The sequence below is a fragment of the Trichoplusia ni genome, chromosome 17, assembly GCF_003590095.1.
Source record: "Trichoplusia ni isolate ovarian cell line Hi5 chromosome 17, tn1, whole genome shotgun sequence".
NCBI lineage: Eukaryota > Metazoa > Arthropoda > Insecta > Lepidoptera > Noctuidae > Trichoplusia > Trichoplusia ni.
Window position 1 is genome coordinate 9,092,595 of NC_039494.1, and position 20,319 is coordinate 9,112,913.

Consider the following 20,319-nt stretch of genomic DNA (forward strand, 5'->3'; position numbering starts at 1 on the left):
AATTTACAACTATAAAAACGTCCAGACCAATTTTGATAAAATTTTAATGGAATGACATTTAAAAACGTGGGATTTTTTTAATCTATTAATTTTTAAATTTATTTCATCCTCCTTTCTGCGATTTACACTCCAAATTACAACTACCCTCAGAATTACAACCTCAGGAAGAGGACCCAGAGCCAACCCCCGAAGCCTCCCTCCCCCCCTCCCCGGACCCCACGGTGACGACCATCAACTTCCCGTCAGGCATCGAGGTGATGACTTCCGGCGGAACTACGTCAGAGCTCGTCTCTATGGAGGGAGAGATCGTCGTTAGCATACCGATACAGAAGCCGCATCGACCTGTGAGTATGTTGTGTTAGTGTCCCACTGGTGGGCAAAACTGTTTAAGAGATTATATGGCCTAACAATAAGCTCTTAACTAAGAAATATGTATTTCTAGTACTCATAGTACAAGTTTTAATCTGGTTCAGACAAGATGGCGTAGTGTGAATATTGCCCAAAAGCGTCGCGTGAATAGAAAAAGTTAGGTAAATTCTACTTCATTTGATTTCAGACTAGACTGAACACCAGTGAAGTGACTATTAAGACTGTTAGCAACACTGAACCCATGGTGATACCAGAAACTAAGGTGAGATATTAATTATTTTAATACGCATAAAGCGCTGCGATTCGGATAATATTTGCAATTAAATACAAATAAAAAATAAACTCTCCTTGCTATACACATCAGTCGCTTTACCAACTAAGCCCTAAGAATTTAAATTTGTTTATAGCACTGTGACACGTCTTATAACGAAAACGAGCGACATCTAGTGGACTAATGTTAAAACTAGCTAACACATTGACGTAATTGAGACTCAATTGAAGTCCGAGATATGGCGCAGGCCACTATTATTTTTATACGGAAATAGCGCTGCATTCTTTTAATGTTTGAAATTAAAAATAAAACATACTTCAAACCTGACTCGAACCTGCGACTCCTGGCTATACGCACCACTCGTTTTACCGACGATAAGACGTGACACAAAGAACATATTCAAATGTCTCAAGGTTCAAGTTCAAAATTATTGCCCACTACTGGGCAAAAGCCTTTCCCATGAAGGGTTTAAGCATTATGTATTGCAACGCATTGCCATACACTGACACAAAAACGCGGATGACGCAGCACGGCGGTTCAGGTTTAGTCAGTAAGAGTCTGACACTACCCATTTCCTCCCCCGAGGGAGCGGGTGTCCATGAGGATTACCCCGCCTAACCTAGATAAAAAAGAGGTTGAATTTTCAGATTGAATTATTTGTAACAGAACTAGTTTTCCGCGCGAAGTTTTCCTTTATTGTTTCTTAGTGGTGTATTTAAATAAAAAAAGACTAATCTTGGAAAAAGCACATTGCTACCTGCCTGTCCTGGGTTCGAACCTGTAATCTATTTCTCTACAAATCCGATCATAGTGCCGGAAGGCCATCACGACATTATTGTCTTAACTAATCTGTTTCTATTTATTTTATTCTAGATAAACTTGCCACCGGAAACGCAGATCAAACCCAAGCTAGGTCTAGAAATATTCAGTCTAGATTCAGACGAAGATGAAAGCGTTCCTAAAGGTAAGTAATTTATAATTTATAATATTGGCAGAGATATGTGTTTCTAAGGAAAAAATGGGATGGAAAAGACATTACAAACGAATATAAAAAAAATATATATATCAGGGTTGGACAAATAACTTAGTAAATAGAATAAAAACATTTCATAAAAATCGGTCTAGCCGTTTCGGAGGAGTATAGTAGCTAACATTATGACACGAAATTTTTATATTTTAAATATAATCTATCATATTATATTAACTTCGCGTATCACAATGTACGAAATTGAACTCCTCCGAAACGGCTTGACCGATTCTCATGAAACTTTATGTACATATTCCGTAGCTCTGACAATCGAACAACGTCTATTTGACATAACACTAAGAGCATTGTTTTTCCATTCATTCGTAATGTTTTTTTCTGTTCAATAAAATAAATAATAAATATTCCACAACTTTCACACAACGCCATCTATTCTCAAACTAAGCAGAGCTTGTATTATGAGTACTAGACAACTGATAAACATACTTATATATTTCTAAATACATACATAATATAGATAAATTACACCCAGACACAGAACAAATGATCGTGCTCATCACACAAACATTTGTCCTGGGTGGGAATCGAACCCACAACCTCTGGTATAGCAGTCAGGGCCACTAACCACTAGACCAACAGGCCAGTCAATGGCAAAACAACGTTTGTTGAGACATCTGTACAGTGAGATACTGAAATATTATTATATTATTTACAGCGCCCTCACCGCAATCTCCAGAAAAACCTCAAACGCCAGAGCGTCGTATCAAATGCATGAACTATTCGTGCTCTAGTGACAATAAAGTACCATTCTTAGTGGCAGATGCCAGGGTCACCGCTTTCTATGAAGCCGGCAGGAAACGACGTACCATGGTGTGCGAGAAATGTGCCAACGTTGTTTACAGTAGGGCTGAGGTAAGATTTCAAATTATTTTTTAGGGTTCCGCAGAAACGGAAACCTCATCCATCAACAGAAACCTGTCTGACGGACTGAACAGAGTTTTTTAGTCTTATTATATTATATATATATCTTATTGTGTAATATTTTGTTAGTTTTCTCTAGACAAATATATAATTTCTGGGGTAAAAATGTAATATTTTAAATACTAATCTTTCTCAGGAACTAATCGAAGGCATAAAAGATTTTACCCCACTGTTGGACCTGCAAATGAGCAACCAGTCCCACGAGTTGGTGGAGATATCCGACTCTGAATCTGAGGATGAGGAGGAGGACCCTCAACCGGTCAAGGAGAATATTGGGGAGAAGACTGCCAAGTGAGTCAAATACAAAGTCAAACTCTTTATTTCAATTAGACCAGTATATGGCACTTTTGAACGTCAAACAATTTATATAAACAATATTAAAAACTAGTGTCAGTCTGTCGGTCAGTCTGCTATTGAAGCTACCGCTCGTTCGGAAGGTAGATTCTCATGGAGAAGAACGAGCAAGAAACTCCATGGTTACACTTTTTCACTGCCATACAATAATTTGGGTTACATTATTATGGTAGTAGACGCGACGGGATCGCGAGTCGAATTCGTTCGACTCGCTCGCCCGCCGCGTCTGCTCATGATTAAGGACTCCGGTTGGGTCCGAAACTAGTCGGGCTACCCCGATAAATACGCGTGAGTAAACCGTTACATCATTAAATAATGAATCAGTCTCACGATATTTATTATAAAAATTATTATGGTTGCATTACATGAGAACGATGTAAAACCAATATTCGGTCAAACATTATAATACGACACGACTAAATGGTTCAGTTGAGCTTCTGTTTGTTTGTCGTTCCGGTTGGGTGATTGTAACCCGATTTTGAGGCACTTCCCGATAAGCTAGCAGGCTGAAATTTTCAGGGTAGCTTCAAACCCGATGACAATGCAATTTGCAACTATAAAAACTGACAAAATCTTATAAAATTTGGCAATTTGTGGGTATTTAGATTTTTTAAATCTTTTTTTTGCATTATTTTGTAACAAGTGAGTTAAGTATAAAAATTGAATAAAGTTACCTAAAGATTAAAAAAATAAGAAAAAGAACACACAACCAAGTGTTATTACGATGAAAAATCTAAATTTAGTCCTTATAATTGTATATAACTCATTTTAAATTTGCAGTCTAAAGGGTTTTCCCGCCAATAATCGTGATAAAAAGTATATCCTATGTCCTGCTCCTTGTTCTAAGCTACCTCCCCACCAAATTTCAGCCAAATCAGTTCAGCCATTCTCGAGTTATGAATAGTATAATTAACACGACTTTCTTTTATACATATATTTGTATAATGAATTTAGGTCCCGCCATAATACATTTTTCGCCGTATCCCCGGGTACACGATAGCGGTCATCACACAAACATGATCTGAATGGAAATCGAATCCACTACCTCCGGGACAACTAACCACTAGTCCAACGGGCCAATTTAAACTAACTTCTGTATTCGTTCTTTAGGTTTCTAGAAGAGAACTTGGCGGAGATGTTCAATAGTACTTGGAAGAAGTATGAACTCGACGCGAGGCTCAAAGAAACTCAGATCTTGCTGGAGGAGGAGATGGATCATATTGAACGTGAGTGGTACTTATAGTGACAAGATTAATGGTACTCATATTCCTAGTCTGCCGATTATGTTGGGGTCGGCTTCCAGTCTAACCGGATGCAGCTAAGTACCAGTGTTTTACAAGGAGCGACTGCCTATCTGACCTCCTTAACCCAGTTACCTGGACAACACGATACCCCTTAGTTAGACTGGTTGTCACCCACATTATAACGAGCCTTCTGGAACATACTCAAATAAAAAAAATATTTTTTAAATAAAATAGAGTATTATTACATAAGATAAAACAATTATTTCATTCAGACTTTATGGTTTAGTTCCATGTGGTTCAGGATAGAGAATTGTGTAAGGGTTTTGGAGCCTTTGCCCAACTGTGGGACACAATGGGCTAGTTAAAAAATCAGACTCTTGACGCAATCGAGGGAAAGAATATATATTATTTATTCTCTAGAATAAAAATCGCTTGAGCCGATTAAAAGTTGTCAGTTTAATCATTTACTATCCTGGCTACTATTAGTTAGTAGTAGTTATAATCTGTCTGTATGTGTGTCTAGGTGAGACAAAAGATCTAGACAACGTGTTCGCATCGTACCAGCAACTGACGGACACCTTGCGCCGCGACTTATACGCCACGTTCTCACCCACGCGTGAGGAACTGCCCGTGTTGATTATAGTGGACAAGCCGGGGCTTAAGGTAAGTGGGCGCCCACTGCTGGGCAACCAGTAGGCGGGATATCATTGTCCCAAGTTCGAAGATAATGCACGGATAGTCGAGTGGTCGAGGTCGCCACGCCAAACCCAATGTGCGCGACGTGTCGTGAGTTCGATTCCCGCGTAGATCAGGCATTTGTGGAAATGCTAGGTTTTGGTTTAACACGCTTTAATTAGGTCGACTTGTATGTGTGTAACTATGTAATCAAATCTAAGAAAACTAATTTTAAATATTTGTATGTTTTGTTGCAGTTTGTTGGACATGAAACGCATCATGTTGATTCGTTGGTAAGTTTTATATATCTATCTATCCATATATACATATAAAAATGAATTTCTATTCGTTAGTCTCGCTAAAACTCGAAAACACCTGAACCGATTTGGCTCATTATAGTCTTGAAATATTTTTAGAAGTTCAGGGAAGATTTAAACGGTTTATAATTAGGGCGTAGACCACTATCAAAAATTAAATGATTATCTTCAAATTGAATAATAAAAATTATTTATGTAGCAGATTCGTGCCGAGAAGCGTCGAAAACCAATCACGAGTGAACAGCCAGTTAAACGACCCGCTATACCATTGGGGTATGCACCGTTGGATGATTCACCTAAAGTAAGTACTTAATAATATATTAATATTGAAATGAAACTACTTTTACGGATTTTATCGCGGTTTAATTTTAGATTTTAGTTCCCGACGTTTCGGTGTCTAACATTCGCTTAAACCTAAGGAACCAATATATTGATATCATCATCACCATCATCACCATCATCATCTCAGCCTATAGCAGTCCACTGCTGGACTTAGGCCTCTCCATAATTTCTCCAGCGCGACTGGTATATTGATATATTAATAATTAATAGATTTTAAAAAATCGAAATACCCAAGTTTTTAAATGTCCATTCAAATTTTATCAAAATCGGTCCAGCCGTTGTTATAGTTGTTAATTACATTGTCATTAGTTTTGAAGCTACCCTGAAAATTTCAGCCTGATAGCTTATCGGTAAGTGTCTCAAAATTGAGCAAAAATCCAACCGGAACGACAAACAAACAAGAAAAGTGAGTATATAAAAACGTGGGAAAATAAATTGTTGTTCGTTAGTCTCGGTAATTAATTAATTAAAACGGCTGAGCCGATTTGGATTTTTGACTTTTTTTCTATTTAATATTGAAAACAGCTTTAATAATTATTATTATTTCCAGGATAAGATAGTTCCAGATATCAGATTAGCTCAGTTAGAGGAAGACGTAAGTACAAAATATATTATTTTTTATTTTACTCTTTCAATACTACTTAATTCAGTTTTTAATTTAACCTTAAAATTGTACACTCGCACATAATTTATCGTCATTCAAAACAAACAAATTCAATTAAAATAGCTTAATAAGTTCGGGAGCTATAGTGCCACAGACAGAGAGATTCGTCGAACTTACAACAATCCCTCTTTTTTGCTGTCGCATAAAAATATTGATTCCCAGTTGGTCATTTCTTTTTTAAAGTTGCATTATATTATATAGTATTTACTTGCAAACTATAATAATTTCCAGAAAGACATATCAGTGGTCCGTCTGTCCATGGAGTTGGCCCCGGCCGACTTGCCTCCCCCGGGGACCATATCTCGCCCACCGCTGCGCGTGGGCATGCCGGTCTACGCGATGAAGAACGCCTTCGGGCCCTGGCTGAAGGGCCGGATACTGGAAATACAGCCGAGAGCACCTAATACACCTGTAAGTGGTATTCTTAACCGATGTAAAAGGAAAGGCAGTTCTTGACGATATTTAGAAGTTCCTCTTTTTGTACCTATAATTTTTCGTCATCGACTAGCTGTTTTTTGCTGCTTCGCCCGCGTATTTTTGTTTATACATTCAATAATTTATGTACACGAACAAAATAGTTAAAACACAATAATATAAATAAGGCTTATATGTCGGTTATAACTGCAAGAGCATTACCTTCCATCAAAAAGTCGGTAAATAAATTTGTTAATTCAAGGTATCAGCTACCTGCATACTAAATTTCATCGAAATTCATCCAGCCGTTTAGGCGTGAAGGGGTAACAAATTGACACATTTGACGTCAAACAGCGTTTACATTATTTCGGAACCTCTTAAGACTTTTAACTTGCTTGTTCAACTATAATGAAATATAACATTTTGTTTCAGAATTCATTCTCGGTGTGTCGCGTCAAATTCGATCACAAAACGAAAACCAACGCTAAAATATTACCGGCGCGGTGCGTGGCCTATGCGGAACCCTCTGATGTCAGAATGACCATTGGTAAGTTAAAAATAATGATTTGAAACTTTAGATTTAACCGACTGCATAAAAAAGGTGGTAAAGTTTTAGTTTGTTTGGCTTAAAGATTACATCATTTTGATATGACATTGAGTATTTCAGAATAGGACAAAAAATCGAATTAGTCTCTATCCTAGCCTTTTCCCAACTATGTTGGGGTCGGCTACCAGTCTATCCGGTTTCAGCTAAGTACCAGAGTTTTACAAGGAGCGACTTCCTATCTGACCTCAACCCAGTCACCTGGACAACACGATACCCTTTAGTTAGACTGGTTGTCAGATATCAAAGCTTCTGACTACCTGTAACGACTTTCAAAGATGTAAGAATAACAACCGGGAGCCACAATTTAACGTGCCTTCCGAAACACGGAGGAACTCGTTATGACAAAGATGGTCACCCATCTACGGACCAGCCGCGTCTTTGCAGTCATATATGGAAGAGGGGTCTTACAACCGGCACTAAAGTTACTGACTAGTGACGTCACATATTGTATAATATTTTTCTTTGCTTATGCGTACTAATGCCTCTTTATGCAATAGAAATTTTAATAAGGCACTTCAATATCAGGATTTTCGTTTTTTTTTACATTCATTATTAAATGATGTAACGGTTTACTCACGCGTCTGCTCATGAATAAGGACTCCGGTTGGGTCCGAAACTAGTCGGGCTACCCCGATAAATACGCGTGAGTAAACCGTTACATCATTTAATAATGAATCAGTCTCACGATAGTTATTATTTTTTACATTCATTTAGGTAGTTAAAAATAGTAAACTTAGTACGACTTTTTCTGTAACGACTCTTTTTAAAAATGAAACCAAATTAAATAGACCACTAAAAGATTTCAGTCGTTTGTTTATTTAATATGTCTTTTTTATAAAAATACACACCAAGATTGTTTGCCCTTTTTTTAACTGACTAAGGCCCGATTTTTCGATAGTCAGATAAATTTTATCTGAGGAATAAATATGGCAATAAAATAAAACATCAAACGTATTCGTCGAATAAAAGTTATCTGGCGATTGAAAAATCGGCCCTTAGTGATGAAAAGTGCTTATTTATATAAAACATTAATTGTAAACAGGTACTCGTCTCATAGCTTTATTCAAGGACTCGAATAAAAGGGAATCGTATTATTCCGGTGTTGTCGCCGAGATACCTAACCCCGTCAATAGTTACAGGTAAGTCTAATTATCTAATCCAAACTTCCATTCTAAATGCTTTAATAGTTATGTCATTTGAATTGTTCGTCTGCCATCGGGCTGTATCTCATGAACCGTGATAGCTAGGTACTTAAAATGTAATTCACAGATAATATATTACTAGTTTTGTTACGACATCAAATAACAAAAATAAAAATCGAGGGTCAAACTTTGCATATGTTTTCGCGATCTAGAAAGATGACGTCACAAGCACAACAAATCTATTAAATAATGACCAAACTACAACAACAAATTCTACATTTCAATAGTAGATTTTATCTTGACTACACATTAAACAAGCCTATTTGTACGGAACACTAAGTTGCCTCAAGTTGGACCCTAACTTGACCTCCTGCCTCACAGATACTTAGTATTCTTCGACGACGGTTACGCCCAGTACGTTCACCATCCCTTCACGAGGCTGGTGTGTGAGAGTTCACCCCTCGTGTGGGAGGAAGTTCATCCTTTCTCAAGGGAATTCGTAATGGACTACCTTCTGAAGTACCCCGAGAGGCCCATGGTGAGGCTGCATGAGGGACAGCATCTGAAGACTGAGTGGAATGGTAAGTTCGCTTTGATATTTGATCTAGTTAGTTGTATTTTTAATGATCGGTTGTGATTCGTTTAAAGTATAGTTTTTTTTTTAAGTAATGTTTGTAACAGCTAGTAATATTAGCTTTTTTAATGTATTCGACCTGCATTGGGGCAATTTTATTATTCGAGCTGAAGTTTTCGGATTTAAAAACTGTAAATTGTTTTTGAAGAGAAAGAGGGAAAATAAATTTATTTGCTCATTTCCCGTTCCCATTCCAAAAATGCTTTCGAAGCAAAATATGATTGTTGGGAGTCGATCCACGAGGCGAGTCGTGAAATCTGTACATATGTTCGTAACTCGCCTTGCGCCTCGCCTCGTCTCGACTCCAGTACCATGATGAGTGTTCCTTGTGGCTAGGCAAGTGGTGGCCGTCGCGCGTGTCCCGCGTGGACGCGTCGCTGGCGCAGGTGATGTTCGTGGGCGACGGGCGGCGCGAGTGGGTGTACCGCGGGTCCACGCGCCTCGCGCCGCTCTACCTGGCGCTGAAGGCCGCCGAGAGGCACCGCCCCCGCCCCATGCCCCGCAGCAAGGCGCAGCCCGGGGTACGGATGATATAGGCTTTGTTACAATGCTCTAAAGTTATATTTTGAGTCAACACACATCTGAGACTTATCGCCAGATAAACATATTATTCGTCAGAGTTGCGCCAGTTCGAAGATTTTAGACAATGGTCTAAAGTATACTTGTAAGTTATCATCAGCTGCTCTTATTTACTAACTATGTTGGGGTCGGCTTCCAGTCTAACCGGATTCAGCTAAGTACCAGTGTTTTACAAGGAGCGACTGCCTGTCTGACCTCCTCAACCCTGTTACCTGGGCAACACGATACACATATCAAAGAAACATATTTAAAGTCGACATTCAGCTATGGTTATTAATGCGATTGAGTCAAAGTCATAATATTCCTTAGTAAGTAATTAATTTCATCCTTAATTTATGTAAAAAGTATTAAAATATTAATATATGATTTCAGTCAAACATGCCTTACGTAGAATACACGCGGTCAGATGAACCGGAAGCGCCCAAACAGCAGGAAACTCAGGTAGAGCAACAGCAAGCTGAGGTAAGATGTTAATATTTACCCCACAATTTACAGGGGTAAATGTAAATAAGTAGTAATTTTTATAATAACTATCGTGAGACTGATTCATTATTAAATGATGTAACGGTTTACTCACGCGTATTTATCGGGGCAGCCCGACTAGTTTCGGACCCAACCGGAGTCCTTAATCATGAGCAGACGCGGCGGGATCGCGAGTCTGGCTACCCCGATATATATGCGTGAGTAAACCGTTACATCATTTAATAATAAGTAGTAATGTAATGAAGAGAGGGATTTGTATAGATAATTTAACTTTCGATTTTGATAAATTGATACATGTTTTGACAACAATTTTTAGAACTGATTAAAGTTACAAAGAGAAACTAGATAAAATAAAAATCACCATAACAAGTTACAATTATAAGTGTGTAAACCTTTGACACTATATGTAAAATAAATAGTGATCATAGAGATGATTATTATGAAATAATAATAAAAAAACACGCGCTATCCGCAAATGATCATTAAATTAGCAATAATTTAAATCATCATCCTGTTGGTCTGGTGGTTAGTGACCCTGACTGCTATACCGGAGGTTGTGGGTTCGATTCCCACCCAGGACAAATATTTGTGTGATGAGCACGATCATTTGTTCGTGTCTGGGTGTAATTTATCTATATTATGTATGTATTTAGAACTATATAAGTATGTTTATCAGTTGTCTAGTACTCATAACACATGCTTTGCTTAGTTTGAGACTAGATGGCGTTGTGTGAATATAGTCCAATATAATTCTACAAATTTCTCCTTCAATGATTACTTCCTACCCTCTATTGATAATGTTCTCATAACTTCCCCCATCTTTCCTAGGAAACCCGTCACCAACGCGCCGTAGCTAAGAAGTCGACAGCATCCCACGTACCACCACCACCACAAGATGTCCCCAAAATAAACGTTCACGACTCCCATGCAAAGGAGAGTCGAGTTGTGGTAAGTTGATTTTGGACTTTATATTGTTGGATTAAGGTTTAAAATGGATTGTCTGATAGGGTTATTGGGTATATGGGTGGGTTTTTGTCAGTAATACACTGATATGTCTTTACTGCTCTGCTCCTATAAATATAAGCGTGATAATATACCAATATATCCTAAAGCCTTCCTCAATAAATGTATTATCTAACATTGAAAGATTTTTTTTATTATGATGGGTAGACGAATCTGGGATTTTTTCTATTGTAATTTGACATTCAATAAGTGCTACTTATTACATAGTAGCCTAATTTGAATATGTGAATTTAGAAATTGAGATAAGAAACAAACAAACTATTCAGTTTTATATATTATACACAAATCGAATATAAAATCGGGATAGAGGCCATATAATAATCCTGGTTTTAAACTATCTGTGCACCAAGTTTCATCGAAATCCGTTCAGTGTTTTATGCGTGAAGGAGGAACAAACATCCACACACATACAAATGTTCGTATTTATAATATTAGTGACAACCTATTCTTTTACTACAATATATGTTTCCTCAAATCGCAGTACTACACGCCAAAGAACGCGGTACGTCCTTACAAGATGACTCCTCACCGCTGCGGGCCGCAGTGCAAGAGGTCTGATGTCCTGACCCTCAAGGAGTTGAGGACCTACAACCCTCTAGCCAAGCCCTTGCTGAGCGGCTGGGAGAGGTAACACTTAGAAACTATCATTTTTATACTTAGAGATTATTTTATTAGTAAGACTGCCAGATGGACCGACGACCTGGTGAAAGCCGCCGTAGACAGAATTTCAAAAAATTTTTTTTACGTATATCGCATTTTCTCATATATCGTAAACAAAAAAGTTAATTTAAATCTCGTGTGACGTCACTTACCAGTACGCTTTTTACTAGCAAGTGATGCGACCCCCCCCCCCCCAAATAGATTAGAATGTTCTTTATTGTACACCATGGAATTGCAGCAGTGATTCAACACATACAGTGTTAGGGTACAATGGCGGTCGTATCGCTAAGAGTGATATCTTCCAGACAACCTTTGGATGGACAGGAAAGTTAGTGTATGTACAGAGGTAGATGATGCACTATTGTTGAACAACATAATATTTATAAACATTCATAACACAGAAATAAAATGAATACAAATAATATCTTGAAATCATTAAATATGACCAATCCCCTCCACAGACAACTGGTCCGTTTCAAAGGCAACAAGGAAGTGATGTACCGCGCCCCCTGCGGGCGGCGCCTGCGCAACATGCGCGAGTTACATCACTACCTGCGGCTCATCACTAGCGAGCTGCCCGTCGACCTGTTCGACTTCAACCCCCTGACGCACTGTCTAGCCGAGTTCGTCATGCACAAGTGTCTTGTTGGGAAAAAGGTGAGTTTACACGTTGGATATTTTCTATGAACTATATTTGACAATTGACATCATCATCGGCCTAGCCTTTTCCCAACTATGTTGGGGTCAGCTACCAGTCCAACCGGTTTCAGCTAAGTACCAGTGTTTTACAAGGAGCGACTGCCTATCTGACCTCCTCAACCCAGTTACCTGGGCAACACGATACCCCTTGGTTAGACTGGCTGTCAGACTTACAAGCTTCCGACTACCTGTAACGACTGTCAAAGATGTATGAATAACAGCCGGGACCCACAATTTTACGTGCCTTCCGAAACACGGAGGAACTCGTTATGACAGAGATGGTCAACCATTTACGGACCAACCGCGTCAAGTATAGCTTAACCTGTGATCGAATCACTTATGCGGTTATAGCTAAGCCAGCTTACCAGCTCCTCTGATATTTGACAATCGATATATCAGAGACAAACATAGATTTCGTAACTACAAGATATTAAAAACTATTTAGATACATACTAACAATTTTATTCTTTATACACTGTGGTTCTAAGATTTTTAATGACGGATTAGTTTTCTAGACTGAACCCGATTTCGGCCCGTATTTATAAGATATTTCATTATTGCTCTGCTCCTATTAATCATAGCGTGATGGTAGATATAATATAGCTTTATAGGCTATAGCTTTCCTCAATGAAAATACTATCAAATACAGACATAATTTTTCAAATCGACCTGTATTTCTTGACATTTTTTTCATTACACCCAGACACAGACCAATTGATCGTGCTCATCACACAAACATTTGTCTAAATGGGAATCGAATACAGTATATTATTATATTTTCTTTTTCATAGGACCTGTCTCACGGTAAAGAGAACGTGCCAGTCCCCTGTGTGAACTTCTTCGACGAATCTCTTCCGGAGTTCTGTTCTTACAATACGGAGCGGACGCCCACTGCTGGGGTCCCACTCAACTTGGACCCGGAGTTCCTGTGCGGCTGTGACTGTACTGATGACTGTGCGGTTAGTATATTGTATGATACACACCCCATGTTTTGTTTGACTTGCAGTTTTATACATAGATATGTAAAACTATATATTACTAGCTTTTCGCCCGCGTCAAGGTCGATTATATCGCGTTTCCAAGAGAGCTATTCAAAAGTCCGAGATAAAAACTATCCTATGTTCTTTCTCAAGATCAACTCTATCTCTATACCAAATCAATTCAGTGGTTTAGACGTGAAAGCGTAACAGACTGAAAGACAGACAGAGTTACTTTCGCATTTATAATATTAGTTAGGATAAACGCGAAAGTTTGTAAGTACATTTAACTTTCACGTTAAAACTACTGAATGGATTTTAGACGACAACGGGTTTTAATAAAACTCTACAATAGTATTTCTTACTAGCTGTTGCCCATGGGCCCGCCTTCTACATATCCCGATTTTATGATCCCACGACAACATACAATCGGGATAAAAACTATCCTATGTTTTAAAAGGGGTTAAACTATCTGTGTACCAAGTTGCGTCGAAATCCGTCCAGTGGTTTTTGCGTTAACGAGGAACAAACTTACAACATGCATACACACTAACATTCACGTCTATAATATTTGTATGATATTTTTCAATATCAATTGTTTATAAAAATATAAGTACTTTAAATAAATTGTAAATAAATATCATAGTTATTATATTTGACCAGGATAAAGAGAAATGCGCGTGTTGGCGAATGACACTAGAGGGTGCCAAGACCATTGGGCTAGAAGGCCCAAGCGTGGGCTATGTGTACAAACGACTGCCCGAGCCACTGCCATCCGGGATATATGAGTGTAATTCTAGGTAAGTACCTAAGAAGTTAAAAATTATTGTAAATTGTACTTTATCTCGTTGAGTTTAGAGTCGCTATTTCTTTGACATAAAGCTTTTCATGCAAATGTTGATCAGCTTATGTATGCTGATGCCAACATTTTTATTTACAAGGTGGTATTTGAAATGTTTTTTTGAATAAAGCGATTCCCGTAGTAAGGAATTTAATCCTTGTGTCTCGGATAGTTTTACAAACATTCAAGTCACATGCACAAAGACACCGAGACTCAGAACAGGCAGTCGTGGATATCACAATTACATGTTCTACGCATGAATCGACCCCAGAACACGTCGCGTACAGTAGGTTTGGCGTGGAGACCTCAACCACTCGGCTATCCGTGCAATGGATACTTTAAAAGTTGTTTGGCTTCTTACTAAAAAAAATGTTTTCTTTTACAGATGTAAATGTAAAGACACATGTCTGAATCGCGTCGCGCAACATCCTCTACAGTTGAAATTGCAAGTAAGTAACGCCATTATTGTAACTCAAATATTTTTGAAATGACAAACAAAACCTATTTATAACCTTACTAGCCTGTTGCCCGCGACTTTCGTCCCCGTGGGTAGAAGATATAAGTTATGATTTAGGTATACCTGCCCGGTTTTTTTCACATTTTCCATTGTATCTTAGCTCCTATTAGTCGCAATGTGATGGTTTATACCCTAAAGCCTTCCTCGATGAATGATCTATTCAACACAAAAAGATTTTTTCAATTTGGACCAGTAGTTCCTGAGATTAGCGCGTTCAAACAAACAAATAAACAAACTCTGCAGCTTTATATATTAGTATAGATTCGTCGGTATCCTTTAAAGTTTAAACAAAAAAAGCAAACAACCGACTTCAAATAAAAACTACTAAACGAAATTTGATGAAATTTGTAGGGACCTAAATGACAGCTATTGCTCGTTAAATAAAATAGAAGCGACAAAATCGGCTCGTCTAGAGTTAAAAAACGCAGACGCATTAAGATTTATATATTCATTTCAAATTATAAGCTCGTTGAGCAGGACATAGTGATACCTTTCAAATATAGGTCGAGCGGCGTACGCACCGGTTCCAAGGTGTCGCTAGCTCTGAGGTCCCGGGTTCGATCCCCGGTCGGTCCAATGTAAAAAATCACATTTCTACATTGTCTCGGGTCTGGGTGTTTGTGGTACCTTCGTTGTATCTGAATTCCACAACACAAGTGCTTTATCAACTTACTTTGGGTTCAGAACAATGCATGTGATGTCCCCAAAAAAATGGATCTTGAAAAAGGAGGTTTCTCTAAGATTTCTTATATTTCAGGTGTTTAAAACCGAGAACCGCGGCTGGGGCATCCGCGCCCTCAACGATGTGCCCAAGGGCTCCTTCCTGTGTGTGTACGCTGGCAACCTGCTCACCGACGCTACTGCTAACCTGGTAACACTGAACACCTCTTACACATAACACGGCCTTAATTCTGCTATAATGGCCGATGAATTAATGAATGAAATTTGGCTTAAAATTACAATTTTCGTATTCTATTAAGCACTTTTGTACATAATAACTTTAAATTCAGTACGGGACAGTTGTCAATTAACTTCCAATTATTGTATTGGCAAAATGCTTAAGAGAATAAGAATAATTCCAAATTTAATCCAATTGCCATTCTTTCATCGGCCATTGTAAATAGCAGATCGCGGCCCAGAATAAACGCAAGACCTTAAAAGCTGTTATCATACTTTCCTTTATTTAAATTATATAACATATAAATTACATTTTTAAATATAGGTATATATAAAAACAACATATATTTGAAAATATAAAAAATAGTGTCCAACCGGCAACGGGAACAGGGCCCAAGCTGCCGGTGGTCAGGGCTCCAGAGAGAGGAACCTCCTCACGATGCGCGCCGTGTCCAGAAGTACCGCTTTCTGAATCAAACCCTTGACCCAGACGCCCAACGAGAGCCTCCGAAGACGTTGTTATTATACTCATCATTATGAAATAAATAAATAACAACTTTTACTATAAGACCAATACTGTAAACGCAAAAAATATGTATATTGGATTTTTTATTTCAAGTAGGCCGTTTACGAGGCACTTTTTAAACGTTATAGTATTGACTCCAGATACACTTTACCAAAATGAAATTCCTATAGAAGAGAAACGGCAAGAAACTTAACAAGTAAAACAAATATATAACTTTTATAATAACTATCGTGAGACTGATTCATTATTAAATGATGCAACGGTTTACTCACGCGTATTTATCAGGATCGCCCGACTAGTTTCGGACCCAACCGAAGTCCTTTAAATCACGAGCTCACGCGGTGGGGTCGCTAGGTCGCTATATTTTTTCATCTAGCCCACTGTGTCCCACTGCTGGGCAAAGGCCTCCCCCCAAATCCCTCCACGATTCTCTATTCTGGGCCTCATGGAACCAGCCCGCGCGAATAAATATATACCTATGTAATATTCCAGGATGGTCTGAACGAAGGTGACGAATACCTAGCCGAGTTAGATTACATCGAGGTGGTGGAACAGATGAAAGAAGGTTACGAGGAAGACATTCCTGAAGCTGACAAGAAACTGGATAAGGTAAGAACACAGATATAGATATACAATATATGATACAAGTATGAAAACACCGTGGTCGAGGGGCGTACGCACCGGTTTCAAGGTGTCGCTAGCTCTGAGGTCCCGGGTTCGATCCCCGGTCGGGTCAATGTAAAAGTTCACATTTCTACATTGTCTCGGGTCTGGGTGTTTGTGGTACCTTCGTTGTATCTGAATTCCATAACACAAGTGCTTCAGCAACTTACTTTGGCGTCAGAACAATGTATGTGATGTTGTCCGCATTTATTTATTATAAAAAAAGTATCAATATTTGTATTCAAAGCAAGCGTGCAGAATTTAACCACAGATCATCGGCCTAGCCTTTTCCCAACTATGTTGGGGTCGGCTTCCAGTCTAACCGGATTCAGCTAAGTACCAGTGTTTTACAAGGAGCGACTGCCTATCTGACCTCCTCAACCCAGTTACCTGGGCAACACGATACCCCTTGGTTAGACTGGTTGTCAGACTTTCAAGCTTCTGACTACCTGTAACGACTGTCAAAGATGTAGGAATAACAGCCGGGACCCACAATTTAATGTGCCTACGGAAAAATAGCATAGATGGTCACCCATCCACATACCCACCGAGTTACGCGTAGCTTAACCTGTGATCGATCAAGTTATGCGGTTGTAGCTTAAATGGGTATTTAAAACGTGATCTGTTTGTATTGTTACCTTAACAAAATCTTTTCATCACTACCCACAGAAAGATCAGAATCAAGATGATGATGATGATGAAGAGAGCGAGTCTTCACCATCGGAGGATGATGATACCGCCTCCAAGACTGATAAAGAAGATGATGACTTCAGACCCGGTCATATCGGTTTAGGAGTTATGGAGTTCAAGTGAGTATAGCAGGGCTGTTGCTCTAGTAGACTGCTATATATAATAATAATAATCTTTAATAATAAAATCTTTTATTGGTTCCAAAAACATATAACAAAATAATTAAACCCACCAAACTGTGTGACAGTTTGTCGGCGGGAGGTCGTGAGTTCGATTCCCAGCCAAGACGAATGTTTTTGGAATCATCATCATCATTTCCCTGCCCTTATCCAATTTCTTTTATTTGGGGTTGGTTATATATTCATTTTTATATATATGAATATATTAATCATGCGTCACGGTGTTTTTAAATTATAAACTCCTAAATTACTTAACCGATTTTGATCAAATTTAGTCACCGCATGCAGTTAAATCCAACTTCAAATGATGGCTTACATCGCAATATTATAGTTGAAATATTATTGCAAATTAATAACCTATCAATTGACTGTTTAAATTTCTATCAAAAAAAAATTACTATTTTTGCTACAAGTTCCTAATAACGATGATATATATATCAACACTCGTAGGAACTCGCATGCAAAAGCTAAGTTAACTAAAACAACAATTGTTTTCAACAGTAAGCGTCTAAGAAGACGCGGTAAGAAGATTAAAGAAGAGCCCGCAGAAGAGAGTACTGTTGCAGCGAGCGCGGAGAAGAAGGACCCGAACGGTGAAGAAGATTGTATCACCATCAGCGATGATGAAGAAGGTATGTCTTTGTATGGCCTTGCTTTTGATCCCACTGCTGGGCCAAGGCCTCCCCCTTTCTCTTCCGCACCTCTCTTTGCAAAAAGGTACGGTAACGGCTTTTTGAACCAAAACTATATTCCATTTGTTTAGGTACTTAAATGCGGGAAAAACAATCAATACAGGTAAACAATCATCATCGGCCTAGCCTTTTCCCAACTATGATGAGGTCGGCTACCAGTCTAACCGGTTTCAGCTAAGTACCAGTGTTTTACAAGAAGCGACTGCCTATCTGACCTCCTCAACTCAGTTACCTGGGCAACACGATACCTCTTGGTTAGACTGGCTGTCAGACTTTTCAAGTTTCTGACTACCTGTAACGACTGTCAAAGATGTATTAATAACAGAACACACAATTTAACGTGCCTTCCAAAACACGGAGGAACTCGTTATGACAAGGATAGTCACCCATCTACGGACCAACCGCGTCGAGCATAGCTTAAACTGTGATCGATACACTTATGCGGTTATAGCTTAGCCACGAGCTTCTCCTAAACAATCTTGGTTTGAATAAGAAAAGGCCGAGATCTGACTATCTGGATGCATACCACAGAAATGGGTGGAAGAAGCAATTGACTAGGCAGAGTAGAAAAATCTAAGTGAGGCCTGTAGTGGGACAGAAACGGCTAAAACAAGAAGTCTAAAAAGTCAGTTTAAAAATAAAACACGACTGAAAACGATGATGACGATGACGACAGCAATAAAGATTATCAAATGTAATATCACCAGTGAAATATATCAGTTGTTTATTTATTTAATATGTGTTTGTATAAAAAGGCACACCAAGATTGTTTACCTTTAGTTAACTACCTAAACATATAGAGTACAGCTGTTGCCCGCGACTCCGTCCGCGTGGATTTTACTTCACAGAGAGAGACAGACGGATAGACAGAGTTACGTCTTCATTGACTTAAATAAACAATGCTCCAAAACGAATGCATCTTATGTACCTACTACATAAGTTCACATTGTGGAATGCAGTAAACGTATTGAGTATTGAGTAAACAATATTTAAGTAAAAATTAAAAGCCGTACTCCATTCCAGAAATTTCAAGTTTCATACACATTTTGACTTCCCATTACCAGCCTTTACAGACCTTTTTTCATTATTAAATGATGTAACGGTTTACTCACGCGTATTTATTGGGATTGCCCGACTAGTTCGACTCGCTCGCCCGCCGCGTCAGCTCATGATTAAGGATTCCGGTTGGGGTCGCGATTCGACTAGTTTCGGACCCAACCGAAGTCCTCAATAATGAGCTGACGCGGCGGGCAGGCGAGTCCAACTTGTGAAACTAGCCTTGCCCGACCAGTTTCCTAATAGTCCTCTAATCTTTTAAGTATAGACTTATTTTAGTTTGAATGTTAATAATCTTGATTTTTCTTCCACAGTACGAGAGCCGTCAAGTTTCACAGTCAAAGCTGGCATGGGAGCAAACGACTTTGTATCTAAATACAGGTGAGTCTAAATTAGAAATCTGTTAAATGGTGTACAATTTACATAAGATTAGTTTTTATTGGTATAAAATTTAATCCCTGTACTTTTTTACATACATTTTACATATATATGACATATTTAGCATTTTATTTTTGTATTTTTTTTGTCAGTAAAGCTACGAAATACATAACTATTAATTTATAATTGCAGACAAAACTACTGGGGTTTAAAATTGTGCTATAAAGAGTATTTCTCAATAGTTGACTCTCATGCGTCAATGAGCAAGAATGACCCACTCGGTCAATCGGAAAAAGGCGTACTTGAAATAAAACCTTTTTGATTGTAATCTTTTTTATCGATTCTTCACAGGTCTGTCCGATCGTATTTCGGCGAAGATGAAGCATGTTATATAATGGACGCGAAAGTACAAGGGAATATTGGAAGATACCTTAATGTAAGTTAAAAACATAATATTTGT

The 20,319-nt window shown here is 38.5% G+C and overlaps 1 protein-coding gene across 2 annotated transcripts in view; it reads left to right on the forward strand.

The window, feature by feature from the left end:
* Positions 1-20,319, forward strand: part of LOC113502290 (histone-lysine N-methyltransferase eggless) — a 28,413-nt gene that overhangs the window by 6,682 nt on the left and 1,412 nt on the right. Inside the window, exons 7-34 of one of the 2 annotated variants that reach the window (XM_026883800.1) lie at positions 151-344; positions 557-631; positions 1,514-1,604; positions 2,341-2,537; positions 2,743-2,897; positions 4,071-4,186; positions 4,728-4,867; positions 5,137-5,172; positions 5,396-5,497; positions 6,089-6,133; positions 6,434-6,613; positions 7,049-7,163; positions 8,266-8,362; positions 8,747-8,946; positions 9,336-9,520; positions 9,951-10,040; positions 10,890-11,009; positions 11,566-11,711; positions 12,206-12,401; positions 13,235-13,402; positions 14,084-14,220; positions 14,647-14,710; positions 15,536-15,649; positions 16,694-16,810; positions 17,534-17,673; positions 18,235-18,365; positions 19,796-19,862; positions 20,211-20,295. In XM_026883800.1, coding sequence (XP_026739601.1) covers positions 151-344; positions 557-631; positions 1,514-1,604; positions 2,341-2,537; positions 2,743-2,897; positions 4,071-4,186; positions 4,728-4,867; positions 5,137-5,172; positions 5,396-5,497; positions 6,089-6,133; positions 6,434-6,613; positions 7,049-7,163; positions 8,266-8,362; positions 8,747-8,946; positions 9,336-9,520; positions 9,951-10,040; positions 10,890-11,009; positions 11,566-11,711; positions 12,206-12,401; positions 13,235-13,402; positions 14,084-14,220; positions 14,647-14,710; positions 15,536-15,649; positions 16,694-16,810; positions 17,534-17,673; positions 18,235-18,365; positions 19,796-19,862; positions 20,211-20,295 — 3,503 coding nt within the window. The remainder of the gene's footprint in view (positions 1-150; positions 345-556; positions 632-1,513; positions 1,605-2,340; positions 2,538-2,742; positions 2,898-4,070; positions 4,187-4,727; positions 4,868-5,136; positions 5,173-5,395; positions 5,498-6,088; positions 6,134-6,433; positions 6,614-7,048; positions 7,164-8,265; positions 8,363-8,746; positions 8,947-9,335; positions 9,521-9,950; positions 10,041-10,889; positions 11,010-11,565; positions 11,712-12,205; positions 12,402-13,234; positions 13,403-14,083; positions 14,221-14,646; positions 14,711-15,535; positions 15,650-16,693; positions 16,811-17,533; positions 17,674-18,234; positions 18,366-19,795; positions 19,863-20,210; positions 20,296-20,319) is intronic. The other variant, XM_026883801.1, reaches the window with a different exon arrangement.